The following is an 18,105-nucleotide window of genomic DNA, read 5'->3' on the forward strand; positions in this document are numbered from 1 at the left end:
GGAGTCTCACGGTCTCTCCTGCCCGGGCTGGCTTTGAACCGCGATCCTCAGATCTCAGCCTCCTGAGTAGCTAGGATTACAGGCGTGAGCCACCAGCGCCCGGCTACCAACCATTATTTGATAGCAGAAAATATTTGTGAGCTGGGTATGGTGGCTCAAATTGTAGGCCTAGCTACTAGGGAAGCAAAGATCGGGGAAAATCACAGTTCCAGGCCAGCCTGGGCATAAAAGTTCACAACTGCAATCCAGTCAATGCCTAGGCATAGTTGACACATCTGTCATCCTAAAATGCAATGGAAGCACAATGGTACAGTAGCTCACAAGCCATCATGCAGTGACGAAAGGAAGCAGCCCAGGCATAAACAGTGAGACCCTATTTGGAAAATAACAAATGCTATAGGTCTGATGGAGTAGTTCAGTCGTGGAGTGCCTCTTAGCAAGCATGAAACCCTGAGTTCAAATAACACTACTTCCCCTTAAAAAAAAAAAAAAAAGGTTATTTATAAATGGATATTTGGGTATGGGATGTTTATCCATCCTTGGCCCAGAGGCTTGGAGATTGTTGCCATTGTATCTTCCTTAGGCTTTACTCCCAACCACCCAGGCCTTGGCTCCTGCAGGAAGCAGGGGACAGGGCTACAAAAAGTACAGATGGAGACTTTTGTCTAAATGAATCCAGGCCCCTTAATACTGGGCTGGGTGTCAGTGGCTGCATCTGTAATCCTAGCTACTCGGGAGGCTGAGAGCTGGGGATCAACATTTGAAGCCAGCCAAGCAGGAAAGTCCATGAGACTCTTTATTAACACCAAAAAGCCAGAAGTGGAGTTGTGGCTCAAGTGGTAGAGAGCCAGCTTTGAGCACAAAAGCTCAGGGACAGTACCCAGGCCCTGAGATCAAGCCCCAGGACTGGCACCAAAAAAAAAAAAAAAAAGAAAGAAAGAAAGAAAAAGAAAAAAAGGAAGGAAGGAAGGAAGGAAAGAAACTGTGAGAATGGACAATTTCTGATATATAACTTGAGGTACTTCCAGAACCTGTAATCAGAAACCTAAAAATTGGGTTGGAATGTGGTTTAGTGGTAGAGTGCTTGTCTAGCATGCATGAAGCCCTGGGTTCAATTCCTTTCTACCACATAAACAGAAAAGGCCAGAGGTGGCACTGTGGCAAGTGGTAGGAGTGGTATCCTTGAGCAAAAGCTCAGGACAATGCCCAGGCCCTGAATTCAAGCCCCAGGACTGACAAAAAGGAAAAAAAAAAAAAACTAATTTTTTTTTCTCCCTGGGAATAGAAATAACTTCTAACATGTAAATCTAATATTTAACTTTCAGGGGGGGAGGGCTTTCAGATTCATAGGGATGTACTGTCTAAAAAATAGAAAACTGGAAAGCTGGTGACTCACACCCGTACTCCTAGCTACTCAGGAGGCTGAGATCTCAGAATCTTGGTTTGAAGCCAGCTGGGGCAGCAAAGTTCAAGAGAGTCTTATTTCCAATTAACTATCAAAAAACCAGAAGTAGTGCTGTGGCTCAAAGTGGTAGCACACTAACCTTGAGAAAAGAGCTCAAGGACAGTGCCCAGGCCCTGAGTTCAAGCCCCATGAGCAACAAAAAGAAAAGAAAAGAAAAAAGGAAATAGAAGACATTGTGAAAAAACAAAAGATAAAGAAGAAAATGCTGAGTAGTAGCTGACGTCCCGAAAAAGGAAATTAACACAATACAGTCCACTAATTACAAATGAAAAACAGTAATTATTAAGAATTAGAAATATTGGGCTGGGAAGGTGGCTCAGTGGTAGAGCGCTTGCCTTGCATGCATGAGGCCCTGGGTTCGATTCCTCAGCACCACATAAGCAAAAAAAAAAAAAAAAGCTGGAAGTGGCACTGTGGCTCAAGTGGTAGAGCCTTGAGCTGAAGAGCTGAGGGACAGCACCCAGGCCCAGAGTTCAGGCCCCACGACCGGACCCACAAAAAAAAAAAAAAAAAAAAAGAATTAGAAATATGGCCTATCCCTGAGTGTAGTGGAGCAGTGGTGTGAAGATAAGGTTGGAATCTGAAGCCAGACACCAGTGACAAACATGTAATCCTAGCTACTCAGAAGGCTGAGATCTGAAGATCAAGGCTCAAAGTCAGCTTGGGAAGATAACTTCAAGAAACTCTTATCTCTAATTAGCCACCAAAAAGCTGGAAACAGGGCTGTGGCTCAAGTGGAAAAGGGCTAGTCTTGAGCTAAAGTGCTAACCCTTAGGCCCTGAGTTCAAGTCCAAGTTATCAGGGGGAAAAAAAAAAAGATGGAATCTAAAAAGTAACAGCACTGGTAAGAAGCAGGCTTAGACAGAAACCTTTTGCACATCTGTTCGGCCAGTTTTTTGTAGGATGTTGACCGTTAGTGGGTCCTTATGGGTTGATGAGAGAGGGCAAGTAGATTTTTGGAAAGAGAGGTGCTTGGTCTTCAAGTCTGAAGGAAGCAGGATGGGACAATGAACAGGACAGGAAGCGCTGGAACATGTGTAGGACCTGTTGGAACCGATACGGCAGTACCAAGTCCTCAAGGGCTACATGAATCACACGGAGTAATTCAACCGGCAGCCACCACGCACCCATAAGCACGTCTGAGACCGCATTTGGTTTTGTGGGTTTTTTTTTTTTTTTCGGTTGTGGGGCTTGAACTCAAAGCCTGAGCGTTGTCTCTGAGCTCACTTTGAGCCACAGCACCACTTCCGGTTTTCTGGTGGTTCATTGGAGATAAAGAGTCTCACGGGGACTTTCCTGCCCTGGGCTGGCTTCGAACTGCGATCCTCAGATCTCAGCCTTCTGAGTAGCGAGGATGACAGGCGTGAGCCGCGGGCGCCCGGCTCCTGGGACCGTTTTATAATCCCACCACTCCCTCCTGCAACGTCCCCCGAGACCCTCACACCTCAGGGCCCATAGGTGCGCTGGGCACAGATCTCCACGGAGGAGTGGACTTCTTCCCAAACCCTAGCCACAGTGCCCAGCCAGCCCTGCGCACTGGCGGCCGGGGGACCGGTCAACAGGGTCCAGTGCTGCGAGGGGACAGGTGAGTGGACGTTACTTCCTCTAGAAGGCAAAGGCACATCCTCGTGGACACCGGCGCCAAGGGCGCACGCATGCAGACTCGACAACCGCAGCGAACAAGGCTCTGCTTTCGCGATTCGGTACTGACCAGCCGGGGCGCGACGCACTCCCGCAGCCCCGCGCGGGCTCCGGCGCCCCTCCCACCGCCTTGACGGAAGCGGAAACGGCGCTCGCACCGCCTCGCCTTCCGGTCGCCGGTTCCGGAAGCCGCGCTCCGCCCATGGCGGCGGAAGGGGCGGGGTGAGTTTGGGGTTGGTCTCCTGTCATCATGGCGCTGGCCGTCCTGCGGGTCCTGGATCCCTTCCCGGCCGAGACACCGCCGTTGTCAGTGCTGCTGCCTCCTGGGGGCCCGTGGCCTGCGGCGGGGCTGGGCTTGGTGCTGGCCCTGCGGCCTGCAGACGAGAGTCCGGCAGGCCCGGCGCTGCTGGTGGCGGCCTTGGAGGGCCCGGGTGCGGGAGCCGGGGAGCAGGGTCCCGGGCCCCCGCAGCTGCTGGTGAGCCGCGCGCTGCTGCGGCTTCTGGCACTGGGCTCCGGCGCGCGGGTGCGGGCGCGGCCCGTGCGGCGACCCCCGGCGCTCGGCTGGGCGCTGCTTGGCGCCTGCCCGGGGCCCGGGCTCGGGCCGCGCGTCGGACCGCTGCTGGTGAGGCGTGGGGAGACCCTGCCGGTGCCCGGGCCGCGCGTGTTGGAAACGCGGCCGGCGCTGCAAGGGCTGCTGGGCCCCGGGACGCGACTGGCCGTCACCGAGCTCCGCGGAAAAGCCAGATTGGGGCTGGAGAGCGGAGACGGCAGCCGGCCCCCACCCCCGCCTATAGCATCCTCCTTTGCAGTTTCCGACACAGTCCGGCAACTCCGGGGAGTGCTAGGAGGGACTGGAGATTCCCTAGGGGTGAGCCGGAGTTGTCTCCGTAGTCTCGGCCTCTTCCAGGGTGAATGGGTGTGGGTGGCCCGGGCCGGAGAGTCAGCATCGAACGCTTCCCAACCGCACCTGGCCAAGGTGCAGGTCCTAGAGCCTCGCTGGGACCTCTGTGAGAGACTGGGACCTGGCTCTGGGCAGCTGGCAGAGCCGATCGCTGACGGACTGGTACACGTGCCTGCCACTCTGGCTTTTAATCTCGGCTGTGACCCCTTGGAAGTGGGAGAGCTCAGAATTCAGGTCAGAAATGCTTCCTTTTCCTTACGCCCTCTTCTCTGTCGTAACTGGCAGACTAGAGGTGTGTCAACTAGGTCCCCCTGCACCTTGCCATCTTGGACTATTTCACTTATCCTTATTTAATCACTTTCTATCATCAAAATAAGCCTCTATAGTGTGGTCCTACATGGGAAGAAAGCCTTCTTCTATTCAGGTGAAAGGTGAGGTTCACAGTGAAATCACCATGTATTATTAAATTACTTTAATCAGTTGTTGGATTGCTACAATGTATTCAGTGCTGGGGGAGGGGGATATAGAGGATGGTGTCTTGGTGTTTTTAACTCATGCTTATCCTTGATTCCAGATTTTTTTTCCTATACTACTGCTTTGTCTCTTCACTTCTTACCATCCTTTCCTTCAAGACCTCACTAAGAACAACACTCTCTTTATGACACCCTCCAAATCTCAGTGTCACAAATTGAACACTCTTCCTCCAATATTTTGTATCTCCCTTTAGGGCATTGTTTTAATTACATTATCTGCCTAACTTTCAATTATATATTGTTAATTCCTTAAAGGAAGTCTGTTATCTTAGGCATCTGGTGGTTACTTTTAACAATTTATTAAATACATCCAATATAAGTTTTTTAATTTTTTTTTGAGAGAAAAATTGTGCGGTAATGTGTAATTAAGCATCTGGATGTATGGTTTAGGCTGGTGTTGTCCAATATGGAAGCCACTTTGTGGCTCTTCAGTTGACACTAAAGCAAAAACTTCAGTTCTTCAGTTGCTTTAACCACATGCCAAGTGCCCAATAGCCACATGTAGCTATACCACACTTCTTCTCTGTAGAAAGTTCTGCTGGGCAGTGAGAGTGGCCAGTTAACACCATGAAATGGGCCTGAGGGTTTGACTCAGTGATAGGACACTTGCCCAGCAAGCAAGAGGCCTGGGTTCAATCTCTAACACCATGAAACAAAAACTGAGAAGTCAGAAAGATGAATGAGGTAATCACGCACAGAAGTAGATGTGGGTTTCATTCTGAATGGAGAAAAATTTGACATACTTGGAATGGAGCTCACCCAGCTGAAGTAATGTCCACTTAATATCAGTCACAGTGGCTGCCTAGTGTCACTGACAGGACTTCTGGGAATAAATGTCTTTGCCATTTCACTGGCTCTAGACCAAGTTAAAGGTATCGTTTTTATGCGGGAGCTTTTCGAAGCCAGAGTCAAGAGAAGTGCCACTGCCTCCTGGTGCCAGGTAGAGAGAGAGATTTTGGTTTTCTTGGGAAGGGGAAGGTACAATTACTCAGCTCTACTACCTGAGCCCCATCTCCTGCAAGCCTTGTGATTATGAAAGCCCATCCTGCTGGTAAGAGACAGCGCCTCACTCTGGGCGAAAGCTGTAAGGTGGTAATTGTTTCTCTCATAGAGGTACTTGGAAGGCTTCATCACCCCAGGGGACAAAGGAAGCTGCTCACTGTTGCCTGGGCCTCCGTTTGCCAGAGAGTTACACATCGAAATCGTGTCCTCTCCCCACTACAGCGTTAATGGGAACTATGACCGTGTTCTTTACCAGCACTTTCAGACACCCAGGTTAGCTGCCTACCCCTTTAAGGAAGTGAGCATCCCACCCTTGTTACCTTCTTCTGCCCCTATGCCTTACAACCAGGTATCCAGGGCCTTTGTTTTAAAAGGCCACATTTTAGGCAATATTGTGGCAAAGAACTTCTTGGTGTATCACACAGACAACAGAAGGGAAAGCTGAACCATGAGATGAATTTGGAAGTTCCAAGCTGAGAAAAGACACTTGAGGTTGGACGTTGTGGTTTACAACTATAATTCCAGTACTCTCAATCTTCCTGTCAAGAAGATTGAGAGTTCAAGTCGAACCTGAGCTATATAATAAGCTCCCGTCTCAAAAAATCAAAGAAGAAGAGGAAGAAGGAGGAGGATTAGAACAACCAAAAACCTGTTCAAAGAGGACTTTAGGGATGCCAGTGGCTTGCTGTAAACCCAGCTACTCAGGAGACAGATCTGAGGATTGCAGTTTGAAGCCAGCCTAGGCAGGAAAGTCCATGAGACTCTTGCCTCCAATAGACTACCAAAAAAGCCAGAAATGGAGCTGTGGCTCAAGTGGTAGAGCACTAGCCTTGAGTAAAAAAGCTAAGGGACAGCACTCAGGCCCTGAATGCAAGCCCTAGGACCTATACTAAAAAACAAACAGGCATCCTAGCTCACCCTCTGGCTCACGCCTATAATCCTAACTACTAAGGAGGCTGAGATCTGAAGATCTCAGTTCAAAGCCAGCCCAGGCAGGAAAGTCCATGAGCTTCTTATCTCTAGTTAGCTACCAGAAAACCAGAAGTGGCGCTGTGGCTTAAGTGGTAGAGGGTTCTCCTTGAGCTGAAGAGCTCAGGGACAGCACCCAGGCCCAGAGTTCAAGACCTACAATCGACAAAAGAAAAACAAAAAAAAGACTTTAGAACCAGTATCCCCAGGGGGCTGGGAATGTGGCTTAGTGGTAGAATACTTGCCTGGCATACATGAAGCCCTGGGTTCAATTCCTTAGTACCACATAAACAGAAAAAGCCAGAAGTGGCACTGTGGCTCAAGTGGTAAGAGTGCTAACCTTGAGCAAAAGCAGCTCAGAGACAGTGCTCAGGCCCTGAGTTCAAGCCCCAGGAATGGCAAAAAAAAAAAAAAAAAAAAAGAACCAGTATCCTTTTCTAGTCCTTCCTGTTTCCCCAGCTCAGTTTAAGACTCACTGGTTCCTTGGAGAATTGCTTGCAAATCTCTACATATACAGTAGGTCTCTAAGCAGCGTCTACATGTTGTGGGGTGGGCAAAGGGGAGTTTATCAGGCACATGCCCAGGGTCCTGTTGTGAGTTGACCAAGGCCTCTGCTGTGTTGCAGGGTGGTCCAGGAAGGGGATGTTCTATGTGTGCCAACAGTTGGGCAAGTAGAGATCCTGGAAGGAAGTCTGGAGAAACTGCCCAGGTATGTGGTTGCCTTGGCTTCTACAGCTGGGATTCAGAAAACCTGGGTTCAGTTCTTTAATCTCCCCCCAAAAAACTGTAATCAAGCTGAGCACTGGTGGCTCATGCCTATAATCCTGACTACTCAGGAGGCTGAGATCTGAGGATTGCGGTTTGAATCCAGCCCCGGCAGAAAAGTCCCCATGAGACCCTTATCTCCAATTAACCACTCAAAAACCAGAAGTGGTGCTATGGCTCAAAGTGGTAGAGCAGTAACCTTAAGCAAAAGAGCTCAGAGACAGTGCCCAGCCAGGTCCTGAGTTAGGCTTCATGACTGACAAAACAAAAACAAAAAAAAATGTGTAAACTGGACGCCGGTGGCTCACGCCTGTAATCCTAGCTACTCAGGAGGCTGATATCTGAGGATCGTGAATCAAAGCCATCCCGGGCAGGAAAGTCCATGAGACTCTTATCTCCAATAAACCATTAGAAAATCAGAAGTGGTGCTGTGGCTCAAGCGGTAGAGCACTTGCCTTGAGCTGAAGAGCGCAGGGACAGCGCCCAAGCCCAGAGTTCAAGCCCCACAACCAACAACAACAAAAAAATTTGTAATAATTTTATGCCTGAGAATATTTTGTTATCACTGTATATATTTTTCTGAAGATAAAAAAAAATCCCTCTTCAAGTTCCCAGTTATGAAGAAGGTTAAAAACCATTGTCTGGGGGAGGGGAGGGGATGTAGGTCAGTGCCTAGAGGCCCTGGGTTTCATCCTTAGCACAAAAACAAAGAACTCAGCTGGTTGCTGGTAATCTTAACTACTCTGGAGGCTGAAATGTAAGTCCAGCCGAGGCAGGAAAGTCTATGTCTCTAAAATAGCCACCAAAAAACAAGAAGTAGAGTTGTAGCTCAAACGGTAGAATGTCATCCTTAAGGGAAAATCTCGGGACCAAGAGACTGAGATCTGAGCATCACAGTTCAAAGCCAGCCTGGACAAGAAAGTCCATGAGACTTACCTCCACTTAACTACCAAAAATCCTGAAGTAGGGCTGTGGCTCAAGTGACAGAACATTAGCCTTGAGCAAGAAAGCTTAGGGACAGCACCCAGGCCCTGAGTTCAAGCCCCAGGACTGGCAATAAAGAAAAGAGCCAGGCACTGGTGGCTCACGCCCGCAATCCTAGCTACTAAGGAGGCTGAGATCTGAGGATCATGGTTCAAAGCCAGCCCAGACAGGAAAGTCTGTGAGACTCTTCTCTCCAATAAACCAGTGGAAGTGGCGCTGTGGCTCAGGTAGTAGAGCACTAGCCTTGAGCTGAAGAGCTGAGGGACAGTGCCCAGGCCCAGAGTTCAAGCTCCACGACCAACAAAAAAGAAAGAGCCAGGCACTGATGGTGCATGCCAGTTATCCTAGCTACTCAGGAGGCTGCAATCTGAGGATCTTCATTTGAAGCCAGCCCAGGCAGGAAAATCTATGAGACTCTTATCTCCAATTATTATCTCCAATTAACTACCAGAAAAGCCAGGACTGGAGCTGTGGCTCAAGTGCTAGAGCACTAGCCTTCATCATAAAAACTTAAGGAGAACACACAGGCCCTGAGTTCAAGTCCCAGGACCAGTGTGTAGGTGTGTGGGTGTGCACATGCATGTACACACACACACACACACACACACACACACACTAATGAATGAAGACTGTCTGCCTTCCTGTTGGTTTATCTTCACACCCCTTGCTATGTCTCAGGGCACTCAATTTGTGCTGCTCTCAAGTTTGTCTTCTCTGACTGGGATCGCCACCTGTCCTTGGGGAAGAGGGTATGTCTTGTGGATCTTTGGTTTATTGCACCTTTTCCCCACAGGTGGCGTGAGATGTTTTTTAAGGTGAAGAAGACAGTTGGGGAAGCCTCAGGTGGGCAAACCAGTGCGTACTTGGCCGACACCACCCATACCTCCTTATACACGGTGAGGCCTTGGTGTGTGTGTGGCGGGGGTGGCAAAGGGGCCAGAAACAACCTTTAGAGCTACAAGCTTCCTCCAACCTCTCATAGGTGGGTTCTACCTTGAGCGCTGTTCCAGCGCTGTCTTTAGAAAGATCTGTCTGGTGCAGCTTGTCTCCTCCAGGCCTGGAGGCCTTGGTGACTGAGCTCTGCACCATCCTGAAGCCTCGCCTCCAGCCTGGGTGAGTGAGGCTGCCTCTAGGGGGCAGCCTTCCCAATGCTCGGGTCCGAGTTGGGAGTCCAGGCCGCCGGCCTGCTTCTCTCTGTTAGCAGATTCCTGGGCACCTTTCCTAGGATATCCTCTAAGGTGGAAGAATCTGCACCAGGGACAGCTACCTCTGAGCCTGCCCTTCTCCTCAGCAAACCCCACAGGCATCCCGGCCTTTACTACCCCTGGCCCTAAAGAGCAAAGCTCCTCATTCCAGTGGCCCACGTATAGACCCCTAGTTCCTCTTGGTACAGTTCAGCCCTAACAAGCCAAGCTTTACTGAAGCTACAACTAGTAAAGACAATCCGACTGTGGCTGTTGAATATGCCCTGGGGCTCTGCCAGGGCAGCAGAGATGGTGTGGGAGGTGGGGCCTCACTGCGGGACAGACCCCGGCTAGGCCCCCGAGGCCCAAGGGGAGAGAAACAGGGCATCGGCTTCCATGATCAAGCTTCCTGGGGACTCTTAACATCGGGGCAGATTGGAAGGGACCATCTGTTCTCTGACTACAGGGGGGCCTTGCTGACGGGAACTGGCCGTGTCCTTCTGCGGGGATCCCCGGGCAGTGGGAAGGCCACAGCAGTGGCTGCTGCCTGCAGTCGCCTTGGGCTCCACTTACTCAAGGTGAGCAGCTCTGGACAGAACCGCAGCCATCGCTCCTCCAGGCCCAGAGTCTGCCTTTCACTCTCTCCTCTCCCCTTCCTCCCCTGCCCAACCTATCACCCCAGCCCAGAGCCCAGAGGCCCAGCGTAGCCCACATGCTCCGCTACTAGGAGGTCCTTCTGGGGAGAAGGGGGGCTTGACATGGTGGTGGGTAGTGTGAGTAAAAGGTGAGGCTGGCCTGCGTCTTCCTCCAACCCTCTGCTCAGTTGTGCCTACCCTGCTCACAGCCCTCCACCCCGGCCCCCCTGCTTGCAGACACCCAGCTTCCTTCCAGGTGCCCTGCTCCAGCCTCTGTGCCGATAGCAGTGGGGCCACAGAGTCAAAGCTGCAGGCGGCCTTCTCCGGGGCCCGCCGCTGCAGGCCTGCGGTCCTCTTGCTGACAGCTGTGGACCTTCTGGGCCGGGACCGTGATGGGCTGGGTGAGGATGCCCGCGTGGTGGCCACGCTACGCCACCTCCTCCTCGATGAGGACCCACTCAGCAGGTATTTCTAGAAGCAGGCCCTTTCCCCCTACCCCCACCCCAGTGGCCCGTCTGCCTGCCTTTGCCAGCCCAGGCCTAAGGTCTCCCCCCCATAGCATTCCCATGAGCCCAGGAACACTGGGGTGCGCATCTCCCTACTCCAGCCCTGCACCCACCCCTCCTGCCCTCCGTACGCACTTCCCTGTCCGCAGCTGCCCTCCCCTGATGGTCGTGGCCACCACGAGCTGGGCGCAGAACCTGCCCGCAGACGTGCAGACGGCGTTTCCTCACGAGCTGGAGGTGCCGGTGCTGTCGGAGGGGCAGCGGCTCAGCGTCCTGCAAGCCCTCACGGCCCGCCTCCCCCTGGGCCAGGAGGTGAACCTGGCGCAGCTGGCACGCCGCTGTGCAGTGAGTACCAGCACAGGGCACCGTGCCCTGGCTCTGCTGTTCTGTGTGCCAACAAGGGTGGGGAACCCAAAGGGAGGACACCTTCCCCCCCCCCCCCCCCGGATTCCTGCCCCTTGTGTCTGCTGATGTGACCTTTCCCGTGATGCTCTAGGGCTTTGTGGTGGGGGATCTCTGTGCCCTTGTGACCCACAGCAGCCGGGCAGCCTGCACCCGGATCAAGAACTCAGGGTATGGAAGTTGAGCCCAGAAGGGGAATGGTGGCCAGGGGACATGGGGCGTTAATGAGGAAGAGGGAAAGGAAAGGGAGAGGAAAGGAGGGGAGACCTGGTGACAGGCCCTCCCTTGGTTTCCCTTTGGAGTTCGGCGGGCGACCTGAGTGAGGAAGATGAGCGGGATTTGTGTCTCGCCGGCTTTCCCCTCCTGGCTGAGGACTTCGGGCAGGCGCTGGAGCGCCTGCAGGCAGCTCACTCCCAGGCTGTGGGCGCACCCAAGGTGGGGCTTCCGGTCCCCGGAGGTGGGGCAGGAGCTCCTCCACCTGCCTCTCCCACCTGCCTACCGTCTGCTCCTAGATCCCCTCCGTGTCCTGGCATGATGTGGGCGGGCTGCAGGAGGTGAAGAAGGAGATTCTGGAGACCATCCAGCTCCCTCTGGAGCACCCCGAGCTGCTGAGCCTGGGCCTGAGGCGCTCGGGCCTTCTGCTCCACGGGCCCCCGGGCACGGGCAAGACGCTCCTGGCCAAGGCAGTGGCCACCGAGTGCAGCCTCACCTTCCTCAGGTGGGTGGGCATGGAAGGAAGGTGGAGGGCAGGCAGGGCTGTGGAGAGGTCTTGCGGTGGGCCTCATCTCCCCTCATCTTGCTCAGTGTGAAGGGGCCAGAGCTCATCAACATGTACGTGGGCCAGAGCGAGGAGAATGTACGAGAAGGTGAGTGAGCAGGGAGAGGCAGGCCTTGTGGACTCGCCCATCGCTGATGGCCACCCCCTCCCCCAGGCTCCTCCTTTCTACATGCTGGCCTCCTACCCAGCTGGCCCCAGCCCTGGAGTCCAGTGCTGACACAGCCGACCCTGCTTCCCACTCCTCTTTTTGTTTTGTTTTTTTTTTTTGTCGGTTGTGGGGCTTGAACTCTGGGCCTGGGCGCTGTCCCTCAGCTCTTCAGCTCAAGGGGAGCCTTCTACCGCTTGAGCCACAGCACCGCTTCCGGTTTTCTGGTGGTTTATTGGAGATAAGTGTCTCACAGACTTTCCTGCCTGGGCTGGATTTGAACTGGGATCCTCAGATCTCAGCCTCCTAAGTAGCTAGGATTACAGGCATGAGCCACCAGCACCCGGCCCCACCCCTCTTCTGACTCCAACCCTCCTGAGATCCCTCCGCCTCTGAGCATCCCTGTCTTCAGTATTTGCCAGGGCCAGGGCTGCTGCTCCCTGCATCATCTTCTTTGATGAACTGGACTCCTTGGCCCCAAGCCGGGGGCGAAGTGGAGACTCTGGAGGGGTGATGGACAGGTGAGGGTGGGAATGGGAATGGGGTCTCCAGGATTGGAGGGACCGCTCATAGCATGCTTCAGATCAGGGCTCCGAGATACAAATCCCTGCTCTTTTGGCTCTGGGATGGAATCCTGGAAGCTAAAGGGAGTTGGGTGCAGTACCAAGCGGATGGGTGTGGTGGTGCGGTACAAGGGTGGAGCTGGGCAGAGGGTCTTGTAAGGAGAGGCTCTGGCAGTTGGGGTGGGCCAAGGACACCCTGGCTTCCTCCCGTGCAGGGTGGTGTCTCAACTCCTGGCTGAGCTGGACGGGCTTCACAGCACTCAGGACGTGTTTGTGATCGGAGCCACCAACAGGCCGGACCTCCTGGACCCTGCCCTTCTGCGGCCTGGCAGGTGGGCCCTGTGGACTTCCACCAGGCCCGCTTGGCCTCAGCTTTCCACCCCGTCCTGTGCCTCCTTCACCCCTCTCGGCTGCGCAGCTTGACTTTGCCCACTGATCTCTCCAAAGGTTTGACAAGCTGGTGTTCGTGGGGGCGAATGAGGACCGCGCCTCCCAGCTGCGTGTTTTAAGCACCATCACACGCAAGTACGCCCGCTGGAGGAACACTCTGCGAGGGCTGGGGCCTTGCGGTGGTGGGGAAGGGATGCAGCCCTCAGGGTGAGCTGCCCAGTGATGGACTGCGGCCAGCTGTGATGGTTCTGGTTCGGCCCAACAGATTCAAGCTGGAGCCCTCGGTGAGCCTGGCGAGCGTGCTGGATTGCTGCCCTCCCCAGATGACCGGTGCGGACCTCTACTCTCTCTGCTCTGATGCCATGACAGCCGCCCTCAAGCGCAGGGTCCATGACCTGGAGGAAGGTGGGCCACTCCCCGGCCCCGGAGGTCAGCCAAAAAGCAAACTGGGCCGGGCACCAGTATCTCACACCTATAATCCTAGCTCCTCAGGAGGCTGAGATCTGAGGACTGTGGTTCAAAGCCAGTCCAGGCTGGAAAGTCCGTGAGACTCTGATCTCCAATTACCCACCAGAAAACCGGAAGTGGCACTGTGGCTCAAGTGGTAGAGCGCTCACCTTGAGCTGAAGAGCCCAGGGACAGCGCCCAGGCCCAGAGTTCAGACCCCAGGACCGACCAAAAAAAAACCAAAAAAAGCCTATGGGAGATGAGCCTGGTCCCGCCTTCCAGAGCAGACACATCCGGGCTCTGAGGAGGAGGTGCCTTGCCCAGACTCTCCCCTGCCTCTGTTCCCCTGCTGGGATGGAGCCCCCGCTTTACTCCCCCTGTCCTTCCTCAGGGCGGGAGACTAGGGGCTCAGCACTGCTGCTCACCATGGAGGACCTGCTGCAGGCCGCTGCCCGCCTGCAGCCCTCAGTGAGCGAGCAAGAGCTGCTGCGGTACACGCGCATCCAGCGCAAGTTCGCCGCCTGCTAGGAGCCGCCTGCCATCTGGGACTGGCTGCGAGGGCCCCGTCCAGACCTGAGAGGACAGAGCTCTTCCTCAGACTGCTGCCGACCCAGCTGAAGCCCACCCCTCCCTCCAGGACAGGCTTGTCTGCACCAGAGAGGTCAGGCTCGTACCCACTGGGGAGCAGCGGCTAGTTCAGTGACAAAAACTAAAGTACAGCCAGGCACTAGTGACTCATGCCTGTAATCCTAGCTACTCAGGAGGCTGAGATCTGAGAGTCACAGTTCAAAGCCAGCCCGGGCAGGAAAGTCTGTGAGACTCTTATCTCCAATAAACCACCAGAAATAAACCACCCATGGTAGAGCACTGGTCTTGTGCTGAAGGGCTCAGGGACAGTGCCCAGGCCCAGAATTCAAGCCTCACAATGGACAAAAATAAATAAAACATTTTTAAAATTAAAAAAAAAAATAAAGTATCCACTGCCCCGTGCTGGTGTTGTGGAGGCGGGGCGGAGTAGAGCTGGGGTGTGGGAGGAGCAGGGGCTGTGGCACCTCTGTTCCATCGGACATAATCACAAGGCACAGGGGACTGAAAAAGGCAGATTATATTGTTGACACTTCCTTTCCCAGGAGCCAAGCCCTGCACCCCAGCTGCGCTAGCCTTTGGCCTTGGGGTGGAGCCGAGGCCCCCTCCCACACACACACACCTCCCAGAGCCTCGCAGGCCCTGGGCAGGCGTCCGCCGGAGCTCAGGCCGTCCTCTTGAGCACGTGGATGAAATAACAGGGGACATAGGCTTGGCCCGGCTTGTAAGGCTTGAAGTCGCCCAGGACGCTGTGCTGGCACTTGTCCCCGAAGGCTGCCCGCAGCAACTCCGTGAAGGACTCCAGACAGTGTGGGTAGTAAGAGAGGCGGAACTTACTGCAACAGAGCCCCAGGGCAGCCATGAGGCCTGCTGGGCCCCGGCTCTCTGGCTCTCCCCACCCCTTCCTCACCCCTGCCCAGACAAGTGCTACCTGAAGCCAGGGGAGCCATCTGGGTGGGCGGCAGGCACCTGCACCGTGTAGTCCAGCGTCACCATGTGGGGCTTGTTGTTCACTGTCAGCACCGACGTCGTGATGTCCTTGGTCAGGTCGCTCTGCGGGCAGCGAGCAGGTGGCGTGAGCCCCCAGAACCCCAGCTTCTCACCTCCCGCCCGATGCTGTCTTCCGTGCTCCACCACACCTTATAGTAAATGTTCTTCCCCGGGGGCGCACTGCCCGTGCTGAGGATGTGGTCGTAGTTACGGTGGTCGATGACCAGCAGGCCCCCGGGCCGCACCATGCTTGCGATGTTCTTCAGCGCCAGCCGGTGCTCGCTCTGGTCACCTGGAACCCAGGCCGGGGTGAAGAGGCTCCATTGGCCGGGAGTCTGCAGCACCCCTTTCTCTCCCACTTCTCCCCTCCCCAAGTGCCAGTGCCCAGAGGCAAAAAGCAGGCATTTGCCTGGTCAGAAGAGCAGGCAACCAGGAGTCTCTGGACAGGGGCAGAGCTCAAGGCAGACCCCAGACCCCAGACCCAACCCAGGCCACTGCTCCCACCTTTGAGGTCGGGCAAGTGAGCAAAACTGTTCCCAAGGCAGATCACTGCGTCAAAGCCCCCTCCGGCTGGCTGCGGCACATCTTTGTCTAGCGTCATCCAGTTGGCTTCTTCAATGACTGCAAGGCGGAAGGAAAAGAGGAATCGGTCCATCATACCAGTAGCTGCTACTTCTTCCACGTCCTGACTCAGTCCTCAAGATACCCAGGGCCTCCTTGTCCTGCTACAGGAAGGGAATCATTAAGGACTGGAGAGAATGGAGGAAAGAGCCTAGGTTGGGAAACAGGGCTCTGTCCACGTACAGGGTTTGGGAGGGACAGGATGCTGTACACAGTTCCAGCCAGCTCTTCAGAGCTGGGTGCAATGGTGTGCCTCTCCAGCCCCACACCGACTCAAGAAGCAGAGGCAGGAGGATTACTTAAAGGCAAGCTTAGCCTGGCCAGCAGGATTCCCCTCCAAAAAAAGGGGGGCGGGCAAGAATGGGAAGGTGGCTCAGTGATAGATTGCCTCACATGCCTGAGGCCCTGGGTTTGATTTCTCAGCACCACATAAACAGAAAAAGCTGGAAGTGGGTGCTGTGACTCAAGCGGTAGAGCACTAGCCTTGAGCTGAAGAGCTCAGGGATGGCGCCCAGGCCCAGAGTTCAAGCCCCACGTCTGAGAAAAAATAAAAAGGTTTAAAGTATAACCTAGTGGAACCCAAGGGCCTGGCTTCCATCTCTAGTGTGCCGCACACATGCATTCAAATGATAGAACCAAAAGAAGATTTTCGGGGCTGGGAACGTGGCTCCATGGTAGAGTGCTTGCTTAGCATTCATGAAGCCCTGAGTTGAATTCCTCAGCACCACATACATAGAAAAAGCTGAAGTGGCTCAAGTGGTAGAGCACCAGCCTTGAGCAAAAGAAGCTCAGGGACAGTGCACAGACCCAGTGTTCAAGCCCCATGACTGTGGGGGAGAAAAAGAAGAAAAAAGAGATCTTTAATCTTAGCACCTGGTACCTTGTTTGGAGGCCTTGCCCTCCCTTTTCAAGGGCATGACAGTAATTCCGCTTTACTCTGAGGACACAGCAGGACACCCACATACAGGAGCCCAGGGCACAGGGAGGGGTCACCCTGGTGCGGCAACTGCAATTGTCTGGCCAGACGCGCTGGACTTACGCACCCCACTTGTCGAAGGCTGGCTCCTGCCGCCGGTTCCAGCGCTCTTTAAGGGCGTACTTCAGCATCTTGTCACTGGCGTCCACGCTGGTCACGCTGAAGCCCTCCTCCACCAGCATGATGGAGTCCACCCTGGGCATGGCAGGGGAGGTGGAGAGGGCAGGTCAGGAGACGGAAGCCCAGGAGGAGGCCCTGTGTGTGCCACTTCCGTCCAGCCTTTCCCTCTGTCTGTTCCCTGCCCTCTCCACAGACCTCAAATGACTGTACCAATCTGTTCTTATCACGGGGTAACAACTTTCCTGCTGTTGTTTTGGTCGTGGGTCATGAACTCTGGGCCTGGGTGCAGTCCCTCAGCTCTTCAGCTTAAGGCTAGCACTCTACCACTTGAGCCACAGTGCCACTTTTGGCTTTTTCTACTTAGGTAGTGCTGAGGAATCGAACCCAGGGCCTCATGCATGCGAGGCAAGCACTCTACCACTGAGCCACCTTCCCAGCCTTCTGCTGTTGCTTTTCAAGCAGTGTACGGACAGGCCTTAATCCTCCAGGCAATCCTGGGAGGTGGAGGCTATCCATCCCCATTTGAGAAGTGTGCAAGCCGCAGCGCCGAGCCACGGCCTATCCGGCATTGTGGGTTTGCAGTAGATGCCAGACCCTAACCAACCCGAGTCTGTATTCCCTCTCCACTAGATGGAGGGCTTTGATTTTTCTGGGGCCAAATCCCCCCCCACCCGGAAAATGCAGAATGCCATTCCCTCATTGTGTTTTGTGAGAGTTGGAACATTAAAAAAATAATAAAAAAGCTGGGCTTGGTGGCGCACACCTGTCATCCCAGCTACTCAGGAGGCTGAGATCTGAGGATCACGGTTCAAAGGCAGCCTAGGCAGGAAAGTCCGTGAGACTCTTCTCTCCAACGAACCACCAGAAAGCCGGAAGTGGCGCTGTGGCTCAGGTGGTAGAGCGCTCGCCTTGAGCTGAAGAGCGCAGGGACAGCGCCCAGGCCCAGAGTTCAAGTCCCACGACCGACAAAAATAAAAGAACAACAACAAGCAAACAAACAAATGAACATTAAAAAACAAAACAAAAAAACCCCAAAACCCACCTGGGCGGCACGGTGACTCCGGCACCGCACTTGGCGCGTGTTATGAACGCTGATGGAGCGTGAGCGCGGCCCCGGCCGGCCGTCAGCGGAGGCGGGACGGGGCTGGAGCCAGGGCTCCGCAGTGCCCCGGCCCCGCCCCTGCTCCAGCGTCCGGGCGAGGCGGCCCGCCCGCGCGCCCCCCGCGCCCGCGCCCCCGGCCCCCGCCCGCCCTCGCGCGCGGGGCTCACCCCGTGCCGCAGGCCACGTCGAGCACGCGGCGGCAGCCGTGCTGGCGCAGCAGCCCGAGCAGCCAGGCCTTGTACTCGGCGGTGCGGCCGCGGGTGTCCCCGATGTACAGCTGCCACACGCGCGCCGCCTCCCCGTCCGCGTACTGGTCCGGGAGCCCCTCGGCCGCCACCCCCAGCGAGCGGCTGCGGTACACGCTGTCCACCATCCTGCCCCGCGCCGCGCCGCCGCCGCCC

At 54.8% G+C, this 18,105-nt stretch overlaps 3 protein-coding genes across 3 annotated transcripts in view; 1 reads left to right on the forward strand and 2 right to left on the reverse strand.

Moving 5' to 3' along the window:
- Positions 1–3,058, reverse strand: part of Ppp2r5d (protein phosphatase 2 regulatory subunit B'delta) — a 26,441-nt gene extending 23,383 nt beyond the window's left edge. Inside the window, exon 1 of the mRNA XM_070023706.1 lies at positions 2,910–3,058. The gene's annotated coding sequence lies outside the window, so the exon portion shown is untranslated. The remainder of the gene's footprint in view (positions 1–2,909) is intronic.
- A 293-nt stretch (positions 3,059–3,351) lies between these two features.
- On the forward strand, positions 3,352–14,283 carry Pex6 (peroxisomal biogenesis factor 6). The gene is made up of 17 exons (XM_070023718.1): positions 3,352–4,241; positions 5,652–5,815; positions 7,137–7,220; positions 9,054–9,156; positions 9,243–9,373; positions 9,911–10,022; positions 10,336–10,544; positions 10,735–10,930; positions 11,082–11,158; positions 11,290–11,422; positions 11,500–11,705; positions 11,792–11,853; positions 12,323–12,431; positions 12,689–12,805; positions 12,921–12,998; positions 13,129–13,268; positions 13,702–14,283. The coding sequence occupies exons 1-17, from the start codon at positions 3,357–3,359 to the stop codon at positions 13,836–13,838; spliced, it is 2,943 nt and encodes a 980-aa protein (XP_069879819.1). The 5' UTR covers positions 3,352–3,356; the 3' UTR covers positions 13,839–14,283.
- Positions 14,284–14,397: 114 nt separating this feature from the next.
- Positions 14,398–18,078, reverse strand: Gnmt (glycine N-methyltransferase). Its single transcript, XM_070023719.1, has 6 exons — positions 17,872–18,078; positions 16,550–16,677; positions 15,390–15,506; positions 15,035–15,177; positions 14,827–14,948; positions 14,398–14,731 (listed from the first exon to the last, which is right to left on the reverse strand). Exons 1-6 carry the CDS (start codon positions 18,075–18,077, stop codon positions 14,560–14,562), a joined length of 888 nt encoding a protein of 295 aa, XP_069879820.1. The 5' UTR covers position 18,078; the 3' UTR covers positions 14,398–14,559.
- Between the last annotated feature and the right edge of the window lie 27 nt (positions 18,079–18,105).

Source organism: Dipodomys merriami, unplaced genomic scaffold (genome assembly GCF_024711535.1).
Source record: "Dipodomys merriami isolate MVZ:Mamm:240054 unplaced genomic scaffold, mDipMer1.0.p SCAF_16, whole genome shotgun sequence".
Taxonomy (NCBI): Eukaryota; Metazoa; Chordata; class Mammalia; order Rodentia; family Heteromyidae; genus Dipodomys; species Dipodomys merriami.